The following is a 20,101-nucleotide window of genomic DNA, read 5'->3' as shown; positions in this document are numbered from 1 at the left end:
CAAGGGAATCATGCTTTATTGTGATGGATGTTATGGAGTTTTGTGTGAGCACAGTTTATGGTTCAGACCTGCAGATGCTTCATTCCTCCCAGGCATCAAAGAGAAAGGGAAATCCAACAATGGCTCCTTAGCAGCAGTTTAATTCAGGAGAGAGGTTCACATTTGCGAGGCGAGTCCAAGGGCTGAGCAGACTGAATAGTTCAAAACCTACTGAGGTTATTCGTTCCTCCCTGCCACAGTTAAAACAGTGTTAAAGATGAAGGGTAAAGTCGAATAATGAGGGAAAGATATTCTCTGAGTTAACCATTATGCTACTTGTGGTTTTGTTTGGCCGGAGAGTTTGAGATACCTGTCACAACACAATGGTGATGAATGATATTTTTATAAATAAACCATGACCTGTGTGATGCTTCTGATACTACCATGTAATTTGACAGTGAGCTACAGTATAGGAAAGCTCATGTGGATCCTTGAATCATCTAAAAAGAGAATAACTACAAATACTAAAAAGACCTGAATTTAAAATTATCATAAAAATAAGTTTCAAGTATTAACTACTTTTAATTTTATACTTTAATATTTTATAATATTATTCTTTAGATTAATATAAAGGTAAAATAATTGAAACCTAGCTTCCTTCTCTTCTCATTCTCATCTCAACGTCTCATTCAAACTATAAAAATGTAAATATGTCCATTTCTTTTCATTTCTTTATTACAAAAGGTGTCACGTACAAACCGGAAACTATACAACGTTCATTTCTTCTCTGTTTTGCCTTTGGGGCTGAAGAAGGATGACATGGTCTTCATGCCAGTCTTGTCCACCTTAGCCAGAGTTTTCTGAGCAGCCGTCATCTTCTTGGGTGGCTGGAATAAGGCGCAAGGAAAAACAAAATCAATATGATAACGAGACGACCTTGCACGGAGACAGCGGGGAATTGATTACATATGTACTTCAATTCAAGCTGAGAAAAACACATTTGCACATGGTAAGCCCCATTGACCCATGTGTATAAAAGTCTACAAGCAAAGTTTAAAGAAAGTCTTCGACAGAGAAAAACTTCACCAACAATCACCCAAGGGCTCCAGAGAAAAAAGCAAACCAGTGACTACTTTAGCCTTTTTGTTGTAATTGAAACAAATGATCATCTGAGTCATCGACACCGGCAGTAATTGTTTGTTCTCTTCAGTTCAGGCAGACACTCACTTTCCGGGCAAAGTCTGCACTGTTGAATTTGGTGTAGTCCTCTCCGGCCTCCACCGCATTGTCTGAAAGTTTCCGCTTCTGCATAACGAGGAAGTAAGAAATGCTGTTCATGAGAAAGGACACCACCTTTTGATGTTCAACCACAGAAACACACACAGACCTAAATCCAGTGATCCCCGCACTGGATGGAAAAGAAAAGCCTCTATAACCAAGGTAAAAACATACAAGCAGCAACTTAGGAATCGCTTCACCTCATAAACAGCAAAAGCACAGTTAGAGTGAGGAGGACTACAGACAACATGTAATGCGTTGAATGTGCAGAAAAAGTGAACATACCTTGGAAGGAGGCTCGGTTTCCTTTGGGCTCGTGAGCTCTGGTAACCTGTGACGTAGGAAGAGATGCGAGACGACATTATAGTCAAAGCTTAACACTAATAAAAGTCGTGAGGTCAAAGTGTTGGATGTCTGAACGTACTGCAAGTGTTTGAGAAGGGCTTTGCTCAGGTCTTCACTGGTGTACTCTGATATCAGGCCGTGGGCGTAGCGCAGGTAGTCCTCTGTATGATGATGATGATGATGAGAGAATGACAGTGATTACTAATATAATATTACTTATCATTATGTAAGTGTGAGTGATTTATAAAAATCTAACTTAAAGGTGGGGAAATGTTTCAGAGTTTGATTACTAACCCTAACCCATTCACAGAAACTACATGTCAGTACTGCCATCTACAGGTCAACATCATATTTACTGTAAAAACACAAGCTGGAGATGTTTTTTCGTAGTAGGAAATATTTCACTGGTGTAAGACAGAGCTTTAAACACTGAAGTACCTTGAAGATAAATCGACTCACCCTCATGGTACCCTGACTCTGACTTCACTCTGATGTATGTTGTGGATTTGACTCCTTCACCCACGCAGATATTTTTCTTCTTGAGAGCAACAACTGTCCTCTCCACCTACAGCAAGACAAATCAAAGAATGATCTAACGCCACTGTGCAAAAACAAGAATGCACTTCCCCACATTAATTGTTTCATTTTTTTTATTTTGGTGTTTTGTCTTGCAGTGTGTCTTTGTACTTTGTACCAGCATAGAAAGATGAGTACTTTGTAGTTCCCAGTACCTTTTTCTTTAACCAATTCATTGTCTTCTCTTGGCTATATCGATGGAACTTCAGGCTTCCCACCTCTAAAAGAATACAACACACAGTTTAAACAAAGCAATTACTATAATCCTATAGATGAGTGGTATTAGCTTCAATATTACACCTCACCTTTTTCCTCTGCAATGTGGTGCAGGGAGGCCAGGGAACGTGTGCAGCTCAGCAGCCTCGGACAAACTGGGAATTCCTCATCCATAACAATCTGATCCACAGGCTGGAACTTCCCCTGAGCAGCAGGTAACATAGAAACAGATGTCACACATAAAAAACTGATGACACAGATAAAACAAATACCAACAAAAATCTGAGATTTAAATCCAAATTAGGACTGGGCGCTACAACTTCAAATCAATATCACGATCATTTCAAACTTTCACCTCAATTACGATTAATGAACAATTATTTTATGCCACCACATATACACCCGTTAAGTTAGCGGTACAATAATCCTGTAAAAAAACAACAACATATACTTAGAAATATTAGTATCAGTTGAATAATTAGCTGAAAAAATTATCTGTATATTAGACTGTGTTATACAGTAATGATCAGTATGAAACAGAAGATTTGTCTCTTACCTCTTTTCCAGCTTTAATCAAATAGGGTAAAATAAGGAAAAGAGGATCCATTGGAGTAACAAAGAGAAGTCTTCCATCTATTTAACAAAAGAAACAGCTGTGAGACACCTGATTGACAACTGGACTAATTCTGACCAAGGACCACTTCAAATTAATAATAACAGTAAAACGGCTTTGTCACATTAACTTAATGATGCTCTTCTGAAACTCTGAAGTACTTTAATCAACGTTACAAACACTGTTACATTAGACTGAATACCAGTGTGCCGGATGTAAACCTGTTGATCCACCACAGACTAGATGGTTAGTTTGAATTTGTGTCAGCAGGTCCTCTTTGTTGTCGTTGTAACATTGTTCCTCTGAACATGTAACATATTCTTTTAATTCTAACTAGGGTTGCAAAGGGGCGGAAAATTTCCGGTAAATGTCCGGCAACTTTCCAGAAACTTTCCATGGGAAGTTAAGCTCGGGAATTTTGGGAACTTTGAAAAAAAAATTTACCGCAAATTAAACGCTGAGCAATAAAAAAATAATTCAAAACTCTATTTTAAATATGTATGGAATGCAGCACACGCTGCACATTGAATTTCAACCCTGCACTGTGCATCACATGCGCAGTGCATTCTTCCATCACATGCACAGATAATTCCCAGCATCCTGCACACTACAGCAGGGCTATTGAGGCCACACTACTGCATTAGCCCAAGGACTAGTCAGGTAAGTTTTGATGATATTACTGGGGAAAATATATAAGCATGCTGATTGAGGATTGTTCATCTGTTCATCTAACCTATTTCTATTCATTTATCCATCAATTGTAAAATATTTTTAAAGACGATTCCAATTGTTTAGCTAACTATTTATATCTCTGGCATTGCATTAGTGTTTTTTACAAGCTTTTTTCTCATCTTATTCTACAGAACAATGCCACGTGCACTATCTCATGTGTGGAGACATTTCACCCCAGCCAATGTAGAAGGAAAGGCTGTGTACATTTGCAAATACTGTGCAAAGACCTATGTTAAGAATGCCACAAAAATGCAGAAGCATATAGTCAAGTGCCCAAAGTTTCCTCAGGGCTCAAATCAGCTTATGACAAAACAAAATGTTTATATTTATGTCTGTATATGACAAGGTAAATACAGTTAGTATAAATTACCCACAAAATTTCCAGTTTATTCCCGTTAATTCCCGTTAATTCCCATGGAAAGTTTCCAACTTTGAATATTCCCGGAATTTTGCAACCCTAATTCTAACGACAATTACACCTGAGGTTTCAGCATAGACAATCTGGCTTATTCTGAGCTCTGTATCTTTTGCAGCCAAGAATAACCCTAATGTCTGTTGCTTTTAGTTAGTTGGAGTCACCTTTGTATCAGCGTTTGTAACGATGCTTCAAGTTTCTTCAAAGTTCACACTTCAATGAGTAATGAGACCAACCTCTCTGCACAGTCTGACCGACAAACCAGGAGTGGAATTCTTCTTCGAACGCTTTGACCTCGTACATCTGAGCATCGCCGGCACCCAACATGTACAGAGATGCTGCATCTGCAGGGGGACAAAGAGGAACTGGGTTACTGTCACTTCCACATCTGCATGTGCATAAGTTAAAGGTTACTTTATACAGATCTTAATTTTGAATGTTATTATATTCTGACTTACTGGTCACATTGTTTTGTCTGAGCTACAACTCAAGACTACTCACATCAAAACATTCCTATTCATACATTATACACGGGAAGTGACAAGCTTAAATATTAGAAAAGTTTTCAAAAGTGGCTTCTTTCTACTCAAAAGCTGTATTACTCTCTGGTTGTATCTTATAATTGAACAAACATTCTGGTTAAAATGGTTTATGTGCTGGAGCCGATTCTTTAGCAACAACTAGAGGAGCAAATTTTCAAAAAGTATGTAAGCTGTAATTTGTATTTATTCCCAATGACAAAGTGTCATGTTGCTGATTAACCGGTTCAGCATCTAGTGACATCACTAAGGGCTCTGGAAACCATAGTTAGTCCTAGATAGTCATTTCTCACTGTTAAATACTAGGGGCGGATCTAAATAAACGTATAGATAGATAGATAGAGAGATAGATAGATAGATATACTTTATTGATCCCAAATTGGGAAATGATTGTGTTACAGCAGCATGTCAAGGGCATTGCACATAGAGCGGAGACAACAAGACTAAATACAAGAGATGGCAAAATAAGAGACAAGTGTGCAAAACTGCAGTAGTTGTTTGCAAAGGTAAAGGTCGGGAATATGACTGAAATAAATATGAATATAAGATGTGCAATAATATATGAATATGAGATGTGCTGCATTGAAGATGTATGTATATAAGATGAACAACAACATGGTACAAACCTGTTGATGGATTCCTCAGTCTCACAAAAGCTGGGTCGCTGTCGTGTTTCTTTGTGTCGATGACAGAGTCTGAAAAACATCACAACAACCATTAGACTCGTTACAGCGCAACAGACACAACATCTGCACGGCTGCATGAGAACCAAGCTAACTCCCACACACCACTGGATCACCAGCTAACAACTAGCATTGTCTGACTGTGTAGCAACACGTTGTATCCGACAACACGCGGCTGTGACCACCTGCACTAGCTTCTCTGTGTGATTATGATCTAACGTCGTCTGCTAACTTCTCGGAGGTGTGTTGTTGGTAGCAGGTTAGCTTAGTTAGCCAACTGAGAGATGCACCCACCTGCAGCAACCACAACCCAGCTGTCATTTTGTGCTTGAGGCGTCCGCTTCTTTTTAGCAGCCATTTTGTGTGTTTTTAGCTTTCAGCGGGGTTAGTTTGTGTGGACGTGAAGTGCTGCTGATAAGAGTTAGTTATTTCCTGGGTGTGAAACACACTCGGCCTCGGTTTTAGTTCAAACTGCCGCTGAACAACACGAGCTCAGGAAACGCGCCTCTGAGCTTCCATCTTGGATTGTCCCACGGGGGGAAATAGGGAAAACACTGCATGTATTATTGATATTTGAGCTTGATTTCATCGTTTTGTAAACAATTTATATTAAATTTCATTTCTAAAAATCAAATTGATGCGTCGGTGTTGAAAAAAAAACCCCTCAAAGAAGTGAATAATAAGACGTACTGTACTTTTAATTCACCCTGTTTTCAATATGCCGTGGTACAGTCCCAATGCGCTGTCAGAGAATCCAGCCATCCCACTTATTATTAATAATAATAATAATAATATAATAATAGTTTAATGATCTTAAATTACCTATAACACCCAAAATGAAAGTAATGCAGATTAAAATAATACCCAATGTTCCTCCAGCTGCTGAAATCCCATAGAATAGGTTCAGTTTTGATGTTGATCAATGTGGGTTTTTTGTTTGGATGAGCCTGAAACTATCGAACACAAAGTTTGATTTATTTGGATGATCTCCCAAGGAAGGTGTCGAACATGGTCAAAATTATTATATTATTATTATTATTATTATGGGTAAATACCATATACCCAAAATTAAATGGAAGCACAGTCAACCTTCACTAATGTGTTTTTCTAAATTAATTATTCTCTATAAAGACAACATCGAAGAATAGCAAGTCACTTAACAAATTATACAACGTCATTTCTAAGTCTCCTTAATCTTTATTGATCCTTGTTGCACAATTAGAAATATTGTTAACCCACCAAATGTTAAATGTTTTTGGAGTTTTTTATTTTGTTTGTTTGTACATACATATTATGTATTTGTGTTTCCTGTGTTAGATTTTGTTTCTACTTGAGTCTGTAAACTAGAACTGTGTCATAAAAAAATATAAATAAATATAAGTGCAATTCACATAAATACCGCGAGAGGTCACCCGAGAACTGTGGATAACATGAGAGCTGATGGTGAATTTTGTTTTACTTCCTTGTCTCTCAGCTGATAGTTCAAACAGAGATGAACCAACTCCAAGCGCTGGAGTTCATAAAAAGACTTGCCAGCTCTTTTTTACAAAAATTTTTAACTGGTTTTCACAGATGTTTTGTTCTGTGTTCTGTCAGAATTGCGGCTGCGACCACATCGTCGATCATGGATCTGGACCATGTGAATTATGATTCCAACTAGATTGCTTAGATATGTGCAACCATTACTGACAATATCGCCATCTTTTCAATTGTAATGCTCCCGTCATCTCTGTTGGACATTTTCTTTTGTATTCATACTTTAAACATTGAAAAAGCCTGTCCTTGTATGGTAGACAATGTCTTTTCTCATAAATGTTGTGAATATTGTTGTTTGTTACATCTATTGCACTTTGGTAGTTTTTCCAAACCTTATTTGAGGGTTGAGGGCAGAGGATGTTGCATTTTTGTAAGAAGCCCTATGAGGAAATTGTGATTTGTGAATATGGGATATACAAATATACAAAAGATGTATTATTATTATTATTATTATTATTATTATTATTATTATTATTATTGTTGCTGCTATTGTTAATCTCCGAGAGCAGAGAGCTCTGAGGTGCAGGATGTTGGGTGACCACTCTCTCTTGGCACACTGACACAGAACAGATTGGAGGATCCATCTGTCCTTCAGTGAGAGGAGGGCATCTCTCAGTCCCTCTCTCAGGATGTGACACTGTGAGTCCCAGTTGGTTTGGAGGTGACTCACTTGTTATTTTTTCCTCCCCGTGCACTGTTTATGTGAATGCTCGAGCAGGGATATGTAGGAAGTCAGTGTGTGTTTCCATCCCCATTAGAGGACTATCGCAGTGTCATCAGTTTGAGTTCCCTCTGATATGTTTATATGACTAGTATGAGCCGTGGATCCCCCCCCCTTCTAAAGACACCCACAGCACAGCCCATTAACAGTTTTTGAATTAGTTTTTTCGGTAATGAGGAATGGAGGGATTTGTGTGCTGGGTGCCTTACCATTTACCGTACAGTGTCCCTGTGGGGAGCAGCGTGATGTAAAGGAAAACTACACAGGGTGACTTATAGCTGAAGGTTTCTCTGTTGCCTCTATCTGAATTTTCAGTTTTCTATGTTTTACCTTTTGTGGCTTCCTTTTCTTTTTATGTCAATTCCCCAAAAAACTAGAGGCCGTCCAAATTATCAGTTGGCTGACAAAATTTTGTTAATATGAGGCTTTCACAGACATCGGAATTTGATGCACTGATAAAAAAAAGCTTTTATTTGTGCATCTTTAACACTGAAAGGAACATTGCTATTAGGGATTAAACAATTTAGAAAAGATGTGCATTTATATTTTACATTTAACATTAAAATCGAATTTATTTTCTTAATGTTTTAAAATATTTACATAACTTCATCTATATTTATTTTTTAAAGATGTTTTGGGGGGTATTTTCCCCTTATACATAGGTCTGCAAATGTGAAATGGGGACAGGGAGCCAAACCTGCAGCCTCTGCAAGGAGTCTCCAGCCTCTGCATGCGGGGGTTTGCATCACCAGGTTAGCCAGAGGTCACCCTTTGATTGTATTTGTGTATTCTTTATATTTGAAGTTATTTATCATAAATATTATGGTTAAACTGTAAAATATCCCACCTCAATAACATTTCTTTATTTTACTCCCTAATATCAGTATCAGCAATTGCTCCCCAAAATCCAGATTGGTTAAGGCTCTCAAAACAATGCTTCCCTAGTAGGCCTGTTCAGCAAGATTTTAAGCAACACATCCTCCAAACCCTTTGAACAATGCCTTAACTCCTCCTTAAAATAAATTAGATTTATGTTAGTGTGGTCTGAGGCAAAGAGAGCATGGGTGAGATATTGTCCATGAATTACTTGCTTTATGGGTCCCGTGAGTATCATACACAACAGGCTGTGCAGCTAAACAGAATATTCCATGAAAGCTTTCTTTCTTTTTGGGGGCTGCTGGAGGGAACGTCTGCATGTCTGAGTGCCAGGGAGAACAACAGCAGCCTTTCTGAAACACTGGACCACAGACAACCCCAGAGAGCCCGGCCCCTCTGTCACCAGCATCCAGACAAAGTACCAAGTTGGTCTAAATTTAGGTCCTGATGTGGCTTCGTCAACCCGGGAGTCCGAGACCCTCTCTGTCCTCTCCCAAACCCCAACCCCACAACCTTCATCCGTCACACATCCAACAAAGAGGATTTCAACACAACCAAAGCCCCCCCCCGCCCCCTCAAGCTCCACTTCCTCCTCCTCCATGTAATTCAGTTTGGAGCTTGCTATTTCATGATGAACTTCATCCGTCCATTATTTACACAACTTATCCTTTGAGGGTCGTGGCCCTATATTGGACAAGAGGTGGGGTAAACCCTGGACAGGTCGCCGGTATAGTGCACTGAATGAAAGTCCTCTGTGGAAATAGGAGTGTATCGCAGCCAGCAGGATGTAGAGAGCCGGTCACACTCTGCTGAGCTCAATGAACAGCCCGTGGTCCCATCCATCTCTGTGGCCTCATTTGTGGTGGTCCAATGCCGGGTGACAGGTTACAGCGTACATATCGACTCAGCCCTGAGCTGTCATGTCACCACCATGTGCTGTGCATTACCAAGGGTATATTTTTTACCCTCTCTGTCATCTACCTTCAGGATTTATAGAGTGAACAGAGTTGATTTCAAACAAAAGAAATTCATATTCACCACGGTGCATTTTTAACTGTCAAGAAGAACAGGTTATAAATAGATTGACAACGTCACTCTGGGTGCCACTTTTTCTGTGTGTGGAGATACAGACATTGGCCGTTGTTCCAGACAGCTGTTTAAGCCACATTTGCCATTTTGAATTTCGCTGCAGAGGTAAACTCCATCTTTAGCTCGAGGAGGTAAAATACCCTTCGATACACTCATAACAGACACACACATGCATACACACACATAAAAAACAGATGTGGAGAGAATTCCCCTTGGCAGCAGAAGCCTTGAGTCATCATCTGGGATTCCCTTCCTCTCACTTCCAAATATGGGTGGGATTGTGAGCGAGCGGGAGGCAGAGTGTGGAAGCGGAATGGAACCCCCTCGTGATGTCAGAGCTGTGGAACAGTGAGCCTCACGCTGACTGGAAACTCACAGGAAGGAATGGCCGGAATGCGAGGATCACCGAATCGCTATTGCCTCCTCCTCCCCTGCATGTTTGTAAAATCTTGAATTGTAGCACTCATGCCTCGTGTGCACCCACACACGCTCACGTAATGGTTTTTCGGCAGCCCTCTCACCAGGGAGAGGTTGCTTCCCGTAAAGCCTTATTCCTCCTCGCCCCCCCACGCACCCCACAAGATGGTGACTCCTTTTTCCCCAGCATCTCTGTGCTCAGCGTGAGGCCTCTCTTTCAGTTGGGTATTTCCCTTCGCCCTGAGTGGGAAGGATATGATGGTGGTGCTCGGTGTTTGGAAACCATGCAACGTCTTACATTTTTGTCATGGTTACAATATTCTTTTGCTGCAGTGCAATACTCACGAATGCTTTTCTCTACATTTCAAACAAACCTGACTTTTTACTCCGCTACATTTGTTGAGAAGCTAATTGTTTTGTGTAATAAATGCAAAACATAAATTAAGATTAGAAAGTATAAATTGAAACCACCCAACCAGGTCTGGATTAACCTGCCAGGTGGCCTATGGGGCATAAAGGAGGTTTGGGCCCCCATTGTCCCCCCTCCAACCTATCAGGAACAGCAACCAGCGTACCCACACTCAGTTTGAGGTCAGGGGTTAGGGTTATGGTGGGAGTTCTTTTCAGGGCTAGGGGTTAGGGTTGTGATTTTGACATACAGCTGTTTCGGGTTTAGCTGTGCTTCCACTGAATGAAATCATAACGTTATTTTACTTACTCTGAGTCCGTTAGGAAACCCAGTGGCTGCTTTGCTTCTTTCCATCATGTCATAGTTTGGTTATTCTTTCTTCTAGCTCTCTGCCATTCTCTTCCATTCTTGGCCTGATGCCGGCCTTACTCTTCTCAGCTCATCCACAGCTCCCACCACAGTTGTTGCGGTCACCTTCACCTCTATTCTTTGTATATTTTATGGTTGCAAACTATGAAGTGACTCACTACCATCACTCGCTGCTGTAGAGTGCGTCACTGCTGTGTTTGCTTTTACGTGGTAACCGTTGTTCACACCTTGTTGCTTGGTTGAGAAGTTCAGCCCCTGGCTATACTTTCCCCTCACTGCACAGCTGGCCAGTTGTTGCATGAAGTGGGTCTGATGGCTGGATCGTCTGTTTCAAAACGTCACAGAAAGATTGGACGTGCTCCTCTTGTCCTTCAGAGTTCTGACAGTTCTGACGAGTAAACTGACCGCTCAAGGTTTTAATCACCTCAGTCGATATTGTGCTGTAGTGGAGTATTTTACCAAACATGTTTGCCACAGAAATTACCTCAAACAACTGTCAAACAGTAAAGGCGGGTTCACAGATTCCATGTCTTTCCATATCGTTCCGTGTCATTCCATGTCCAAATATCCGTATGCCTGCAAGGGTCTGCACAGACCCCGTGCAGACGTCCATATGCCCAAATTTGAGTCACTGCCAACCTGTTTTCACTTTGAACAAACCAACTGATCATGCACCAGTCTGTATGCTCACTCAGTGCACCGCATGTATGCACTGTTTATTTCCCATCCTCCGTCCTATTCTTGTTCAGTGGTTGTACACAGTTATATTTTTATTCTTTCTTTTGTTGTGCAGCAACAAACAATGGAGCACTTCTTCGTGTCACCATGTCTTCCGCTGCCTTTCTATGTCTGCACACACATACCACCAATTGTAGTAGGCTATGAATAGAAGTGCCTTGATGTCCTCAGTCTGCATCCACCAGACAAGCAGAAACCAGGAAATAGGCTTCACCAGGGGCTTTTGGACCCCCTTAAAATCTTACCTTAGCCATAACCCCCGGGGCAGTTGTCCACTTTTCCTGGTTACTACTATAGCCTTGCACCTACTGACCCTGTCAAGTTTAAGTTACCTTGTTAATTTTTGTAACCTCTAGTAGACTAGATTCAGTGAACCATGAAGATTGTGCACTTTTTTTTCGATGACATGTTAAACAACATGGGGGTTTTAAAACTTGTGTTCCACATGCAACAGCACAGACTGATTTTTGTTGTTTTAGGTTTTCACTCCAGTGTGACTCTGACTCTTGAGTCAAATCTAAAGAATTAATAAAAATGTTGTGATGACTGGGTTCCCATTCTGTTTGTGTCTCATGAAGACGACTGAGGACGTGAGTCACACAACACACATTCCTTCCAATAGTTTCACACTATTCTACCAGTTGCGGGTGGTGATGAATTAGCGCCAAGAAAAGCTGAGCCAGTAATTTGTTGTCTACAGAGGAAGAGGACGACAAGCTACAGCAGACATGGATGTTAACAATGCAGCTTTCAAACACATTGGTTTTGCAACGTTATTATGTGGAAGGATATATTGAACAGATTATTTCAACTCAAAAATACAAATTATGCTTTTTAGTAAGAAACACTGAATATAGACAACATTTGTTTATTTGTGCATCTTTAACATTGAAGTTTAAATGTCGAGCAAAATATTATGTATGAAGATACTGATCTCATTTTAGGAAAATTCCATTCAGGCTTTCTTTAAAAAGTAATTATTTTTATTACTTTTCTTATCAGGGCGGCTATGGGTCAGGAGGTATAGGTGGTATACCATTCCACCTGCCGAAGTGTCCTTGGTCAAGATACTAAATCCCAAATAACCCCCGACTGATGTGTCGGCCATGTATGAGTGATGTACTGTATGTTAGAGAAAGTGCTGCACATAGATGCACTGTATGAATGTGTGTGTGAATGGCTGAATGGCAAAAACTGTACTGTAAAGTGCTTTGAGTGGTCATCAGGAATAGAAAACCACTGTATAAGTCAGAATGCCAAAGTACATGTCATGTTTCAGTGACTGGACCTAAAACCTATTTCTTCATTGTGTATTTGTCACATCTGCTTTTAAAATACGTTAAGTGCTAATCATGGAACTAGGGCTGATATAACCAGGGGAAAAAATCCATTAAACATCATGCAGAGAAGTAATCATGGGTAATTTTATGTAGTCATGTATCAAGCAGAAAACGGAGATTCACAAATTCATTGTTATTATTAGTGTGTTTTTTATTTTCTATTCAAAAATAAAAGTTTGTTGGATCCCTACATGTAATCCTGTTGTGAGGTTTGATAATCTGTCAATGATCCCCCGCCTGTCTCCTCTCTCCCTTTCCCTCTCCCTCACTTTACCCGGTCCCGCCGAGTAGTCGTCCCACATACACTATCCCCAACCCTAATTATTGTTTACTAGGATCAATCTCTCTCTCTCTCTCTCCCTGTCCTTCTCTGTGTCTCACCCTCCCTCCCTCTCTCTCTGTGTACCAGGGACCAGAGATGATGTGGTAATTACATCTGACGACTGCTGGTCTGCCGCAGACGGCTCCGCAAGTCTCTCTGCTCGGAGTGAAATTAGAGAGTGCTCAGAACACGTCCTGGACTGCAATTAGAATAAATATGAATAGTGTATGAAATGTGTTTATTTGTTTATTTGTGTGACCCCTGAGTTTCAGGGTGTTTCTCTTTGCGTCTAAAGTCGTGCTACGTGAGGGGATGTGCACCAAAGCCCCTGTCGGAGAGACACAGAGAGAGAAGAGATTGTGTCACCCACTGCTGTGTTTAATACTGTTTCAGTTTGTATCTCAGTTTGAGAGTGATTTGGTGTGAATTACCTTTTTTTAGAATATGTGTAAAAACAGCATGTACTGTCGTGTCAGCAGAGGCAGGAGGTGATATGAGGCTTCCGCATTTTTTATTAACACATCCAGTGAGTGTAATTCAAAGTTGCCGCGTTATTGGTTCAGAAATCCCTCGTTGTTTTTCCTCTGACTGTGTTTCTGTGCTGCAGTGGCTGTATCATGACTTTGTACTAAAACGACTGTAACTTAAAAACTAATTTAATTTGACTATAACTCAGAATGCTGAACTTTGGCCAGTGTTTTAAAACAGAATGAGGACTGGTTTTGACCCCTTCACACTTTGTTTGAATGGTCCCAGCACCTCTAACACTCTTTAATGAACAGAGTCTGTTCTGTTTTTTTTGTAATCCCTACAAGCGGACAAAAGTACTCGTGGTTTTACGTTGTGTGTTGGACTATTTCTTTGCCAGAAACAGTCTCTTCAGCCAGTGCAGCATCATATTTAACCACACAGTCATGAGAGGAGAATCCATTTTCTCACCTTATTCTATAAAGTTACAAATGTTGAAATATTTGTTTATAACACCTACCTTTGTCCTTGTATTGTCACTTGTAACCAAGTGACTGCAGTTCAGCATCAATTTCATATATATATCTGTATATATACATGAATATGTATCGGAGTTTCTATCCGTCATTCCTCCTAATATCTTTTATTTTATTCATCTGAGTCAGCCTACTCAGGATAGAAGGTATTACGTGTTTTATAGGAAGACATTTTTGGCTATATAAAACATTTGACTTAAATAATAATAGAGCATTAAGCGATGAACACGAACAAGAAGAAAAGGCTGGAGCAGTGAGATTTAGCTCTAGTTACACAAAATATATTTTATTTCCAAAATGTCATCTTTCACAAATATATTGAGGGAAAATAAAATTAGTTTCAGAATTTATAAAGGAAAAATTGTCATCTACAGTCTCAATACCTGCACTAAAACTGGTTCCTATAACGACCAGTCCAGCATCATGACTTCAACTGAAGCAGAATCCCACTGTTTCCTCCTCTTCCCTGGCAGCAGCACGTCTCCCATTTCACTTTGAACAGGTCCAGTTTCAGACAGAAAACAGTCAAGGGGACCCAGAGATGCCGAGGGGCGCTTTCTCCACTCGCAGATTTATGAGCTGCGCAATGAGACAGTCGACAACTCGGCCCATTAAAAGATTATCTGGATTTTTCACAGGCGTACTGGGATAATTTGAGCAAAATCATTATGTTCATACCATATAAATCTACGGGGTGGAGGATGAGACAGTGGAGAAGAGTCTAAAGCACAGTGTGTTTGTGTGCATGCGTGTGCAGGTTGCAGTATATGCTGTGACATGTCTGTGGTGATTTCATGTTTCCCTCTTTAAGACACAAAGAAACCATGACCATGTGTTCATGCCTTTCTTTGTTTATGGAGGATGGTTTTGATTTTTGATACCAAACCACTGCCGTAATGTATTGCTTATCATTTTTTAAAAGGTTAAAAGGAGGTTTTTGAGTGTTAATTTTAACTTTCTTTTTTTTCTGCCCTCTCGCACTCAATAATCTGAGAATCATTGCTGGAACAGAGAAGCAGACGCTGGGAGAGAGCGGACCGAAAAGGCCACGTTGAGGGAAACAGAGCGACTACACAGCAGTGACAGGTACCGGACGGCAGAGAACCCGACGTGTAGCCTTTAACTTACCTCAGAAGATGGATCGATGCAGCTACTTCATAAAATAACTCAGTCTTTTAGTGAAATTGTTCCCATGATGGATCTATGCTTTTACGTCAGAACTGTCACTTTTTTCCTCCAAACTAAAACGACTCTTGTCATGATTTCAACTCACATTAAAGCAGTGCTGAATTCATTTAACCCAATGCACATAATCAATAAACACATTGGCATTTTAAAAACACAATCATTTTTAAGTAAAGCGTGAAATTTGCGTGTGTCAGCAAACGTTTATATAGGGACATGGATGGATAGACAGTGCGTAAGACTGACTTCATTACTCGTGACCAAAATATAACTCATGTGACATAAGGGTTTTGGCAATTTTCCATGTTATATAGGTAATGTCCACTTTACTTGCCAACACCATTATCTCATAGTGTGAACAAGACCTTTCATTTTAACCAATAAACTCCTCCGCCTGGACGACAATGGCTGAACCAGATGCTTTAATCTCAATAGTAAAATTTGTAATTACTCTTCCAACTAGACCCAGTCTCACAGTCTGCGTTTCGTCCTTGGGTTTTCGGGGATAAGGTCCCTGGCATGAACCGGCCAAGTGTAATGTAATCGAAAAAGGCAAAGCCATGAATCTGGAGGTGTGATGTCATCACTATGACACACTTGCGTGATATCATAATCGTGAGGTAATGGCGGGAGGGGTGTGTGAGTTTACGACTTTGGCACACGCTCAGTTTACCGTCAGCCGACTGCAACAGGGTACTAATGAGAATAGATGGCCTGCCTCGAGCTATCCATGTGTGCCTGTGTGTGTGTGTGTGTGTGAGCGGCACAGTGCACATGTTCATACCATGATAAATTGATAGTTAGTGGATGAATGATGTAGCCAAGAGAGAGTTGATGCAAATGACCCACAGGTACAAACCAGAGGAGGACACATGAGGAAAAAATGCAAGTTCTGAAGTCACCAAGTTTTTTGGTTTGAGTCTGAATCATTTTCCACTGACACATAGCGTCTTCAGACAATGTCCCATGAAACAGGCAGACGAAACAAAACCACTGACCAGATGTGCGTCCTCGTGGACTCAGTCTGTCTGAATGAGTAAAGGTTGAGTCTGAATTTACTGTATTCTGTGTTCTGGGCAATCGCCACATCCTCTCACACATAATCCATTGTCCTTAATGCCTGAGTGTGGGGAGCCTGACCAGAGGGGCTTGTAAGAGGCAGACTCAGAAACAGTGTCCAGGTGTCAAACAAGTGTTTATTTTACAAAAAAAGTGGCCCCATGTTAGATGCTTCACGAAAAATATGTACAGTACAAAGTGTGATGACCCCAATCTTTTTTGGCTGTTGGGCTGGTTGTCTGTCTTCAGCTGTGTCTCAATTCACGGGCTACGAAGACCGCCTCCTTTGTGGGCCGAGTAGACCCCGAAGGCCGAACTGACATCAGATGGTCTGGTCCACAGAGGCTTTCTGGGATCGTGAAAAACTGAACCAGTTAACACCAACTAATCTAAACTATGCTTTTAATTCTGATAGTATGTGGACTCTTAACAACCTGGGGTAGTGTGTGTGTGTGTCAGCTGTAACTTAATGATGATAGTATGGTCGAAACAAACAACAAAAAAAGAGAATTGAAGTACATGTGTTAGTGCTTTGGAAAAAGGTACAAAGGGCATGTTCTCACCCACTTTGTCACACTGAGTTTGAATGTATTTGCAGTTGTGAAGTCTGGGGGTCTTGGCCCGGATATACATTGTCTACGCCGCAAACCATAGGCCTTTGCCCCCTTGGGTGCAGAGATTGCTGCTTCTCAATAGGAAAAACAGCTCTGTGAATATAATATAAAAAATAGAATGGCTCTCAGTAGACCACATACATCCACCAAGGCCCAGCAATCCCCCTCGTATTTACTCAAGCCGCACCAAATTGTACACACTCAGATATCAGTCCCCTTGATGTGCCTGATGTTTGGGGTTTTGTCATCAAGATCCATGAATTATTTCCAGAGAATTGGTGAAAATGTCCAAAAAATAACATTGTAAAAGGTAGTGAAAATAAATGTACTGATCTGCCCCTTTGTCCAGATTCCTGACAAAATTGAATGGGTTCTTTCTTGGTCCATGTCCCGTCCTTCCACACATGTTCACATGAATCCACTCTGTAGTTTTTGGGTCATTCTGCTGACAAACAAAAGGGACAGGGATGTTTTAGTTTTTGACTCTTTTGTGTCATTTATTTTGGTTTACTTTGTACGTACAACATTTAGTACATGTCTGTCCATCCTAGATGAAGGATCCTTCCTTTATTGCTCTTCTCAAGGTCGCTCACTGCTTTCCCCTCTTTCCCTCTGTTATATTCTGTTCAGACTGTGAATCCCCTGAAGACATATTTGTGATTCAATTGCACACTATAAAAAAGTTGTCAAGCAGTGAGTAATGCCAATTTTACCTATAAATTGATCACAGATAGATAAGTCTGTTAGTCTTCTTTTGTTTTGTGTCCTTGGCCAGAATTAATTCCTGAGTGGCCTCTTTATGAGTAGGTCAGTATGACTGAACACACGCACAAAGCCAGATCCCCTGTGCTAAATTTGGACATTTGGAAACTGAATAGACGAAGTGTCCAAACTGATGTGCACATGCAAACAATTTTGTCTATGTCTTTGTTTGACTTCACATCTGGTTTGTAGGTGTCAACTTATTTTAGTTCTGAACCGTTTAATATGGAAGTTATTGCTGCTCTGTAAAGCTCATGGTAAACTGGCAAGCCAGTATAAGAATTCTCTTAACTTCTTTTATATCAGCACACATATGGAGAACGTTTCGACCTCAGTTACACTTGCATGCAACCGCTGTGCAAGCAGTTGGCTACATGGTGCACTAAAGCACAAAGAGAAGCATGCAGTAAATTCTCACGTTGATACAGACCTTATGATAGAATCCGTATCAAATCCAGAGCTTGTTTCATTATTTGACACATGCAATTATTAGTCATACAAAATATTATTCTGGTTTTAGCTAAATTGGTGACACATTTTAAAAACCGTTAGTTCCGACTACCTAATCGGCAGCTGAATTTGACATGGCTCGATCTGCAGCGGTGACCTGCTGTTTCATTGTCAATTACAGTGAGTTAGAAGTGTGACCTCACCCAAACCATCACATGTGCCAAAGTCACCCTGCAGAAATGACATCATGGATAATGATGTCATCCCAGGATTCCAGACCCTCTGCTTTTCCCACTTAAATGCTTTTAGGCTTGGCTGCACTCACACGCACACACAGACACGCTCTTGCGCGGCCACGCACACTCAAGCGTGTGTTTAAACACTGGTGCACATACACACAGGACTGCCATGCGTGCACACACCCACTCGAGCAGCCTCGCCCAAGACTGTCGTGATATAAACTAGACAAACAGATGCGATAAGGATGTAATTTGGCCTCAGAACAAATAAAACAAGTCTCGAGGACTAAACACATTGAATAATAGGCTTGTAAACGTTCAGTTTGCTGACAAAAGACAGCTCCTTATATATTCTGCCAGGAAAAAGATACTTTGAATCAGACTCTAAACATAATCACATTGAGTTTATTTTAAAACAGACAGAAATAGTAATGCTGACCACTGTGTTAATTTTCTGTAGCGCACATAGAGGTTTAAAAAAACACTGTAAAACAGGACTTTCCCCCTGAGTGTCGAAACAACCGTGTGTGTGTATGTGTGTGTTTGGAAAGATGTTTTGAGTCGTCTCTGAGCGGGATGTGTGTGGCTACATATCTGGATTTATACTGCACTTCTACACAGAGCTGATGAATTTCTTGAGAGGGTTACGCATACGTGTATTCATTTAGGCTGAACTAAAATTTGTGGTGTTACGATGGCCGCAGTGGATTGCAATTAACTCCCTTCTTTCTTTCTCTTTACCCGTCTCTCCCTCTCCCTCTCTCTCTCTCCCCCCCCTCTCCCTCTAAAACCCATACACAGGCTCCCCCATGGTCTCTGTGCCCAGCGCCTGACCTTAGTAAATACGTGGCTAATTTGAAGCATGTGGAGGCAAATTGGAAACACTGAGCTTTTAAAACTGTGGACTTTTCCTTTGCACATGCTAATTCCTCCCAGGAGATCCCATCAGATGAAATGACCCAAAACATGTCAGTGTTAGGGCGACATTTGGGCCCACGGGGTGAAGAGGGGGTTGAAAGTGGGTTCGCAGGGTGTTTCGAGTTAAGGAGGGTGTATTTATAAGGGGGAAATTTATTTAAGTTATCCCTTAATAAAACACCACTGCTGCTCTCCTCCCTTTTTTACTGTCTCCCCCTGTATCTGTCACTTAATCAAACACACACACTCACACACACACACACACACACACACACACACACACACACACACACACACACACACACACACACACACACACACACACACACACACCTCCAACGCACAGGTGGAAATTCTTAGTGCTTTAACTCCTGTTCAAGGGAAAGCTGAATGTTCCATATAGGACAACAGGTGCATGCAAGGCAGGAGTGCACATGCACTCTGGCAGGAATGTGTGTGTGTGTGTGTGTGTGTGTGTGTGTGTGTGTGTGTGTGTGTGTGTGTGTGTGTGTGTGTGTGTGTGTGTGCGTGTGCGTGTGTGTGTGCGCACATGTTTGAACTATGACTCTTTAGTGCAGAGAAACAGAGTCTGAGCTTTTGGCTGAAGTCCACATCTCCCTCTGGGTGGACTCCTTGCCCCTCAACGCTGCAAAAAATGCCCTCCAAACATATTCTTT

At 40.9% G+C, this 20,101-nt stretch overlaps 1 protein-coding gene across 1 annotated transcript; it reads right to left on the bottom strand.

The window, feature by feature from the left end:
• Nucleotides 1–696: 696 nt before the first annotated feature.
• Nucleotides 697–5,901, bottom strand: rnaseh2b (ribonuclease H2, subunit B). Its single transcript, XM_035175607.2, has 11 exons — nucleotides 5,671–5,901; nucleotides 5,320–5,388; nucleotides 4,391–4,498; nucleotides 2,951–3,027; nucleotides 2,484–2,598; nucleotides 2,334–2,398; nucleotides 2,062–2,167; nucleotides 1,682–1,763; nucleotides 1,543–1,588; nucleotides 1,207–1,284; nucleotides 697–866 (listed from the first exon to the last, which is right to left on the bottom strand). Exons 1-11 carry the CDS (start codon nucleotides 5,732–5,734, stop codon nucleotides 756–758), a joined length of 921 nt encoding a protein of 306 aa, XP_035031498.2. The 5' UTR covers nucleotides 5,735–5,901; the 3' UTR covers nucleotides 697–755.
• Between the last annotated feature and the right edge of the window lie 14,200 nt (nucleotides 5,902–20,101).

This window comes from Hippoglossus stenolepis, chromosome 13 (genome assembly GCF_022539355.2).
Source record: "Hippoglossus stenolepis isolate QCI-W04-F060 chromosome 13, HSTE1.2, whole genome shotgun sequence".
In the NCBI taxonomy this organism is placed as follows: Eukaryota; Metazoa; Chordata; class Actinopteri; order Pleuronectiformes; family Pleuronectidae; genus Hippoglossus; species Hippoglossus stenolepis.
Note: the sequence above shows the minus strand (reverse complement) of the source record. Positions and strands in the feature narration are given on the sequence as shown.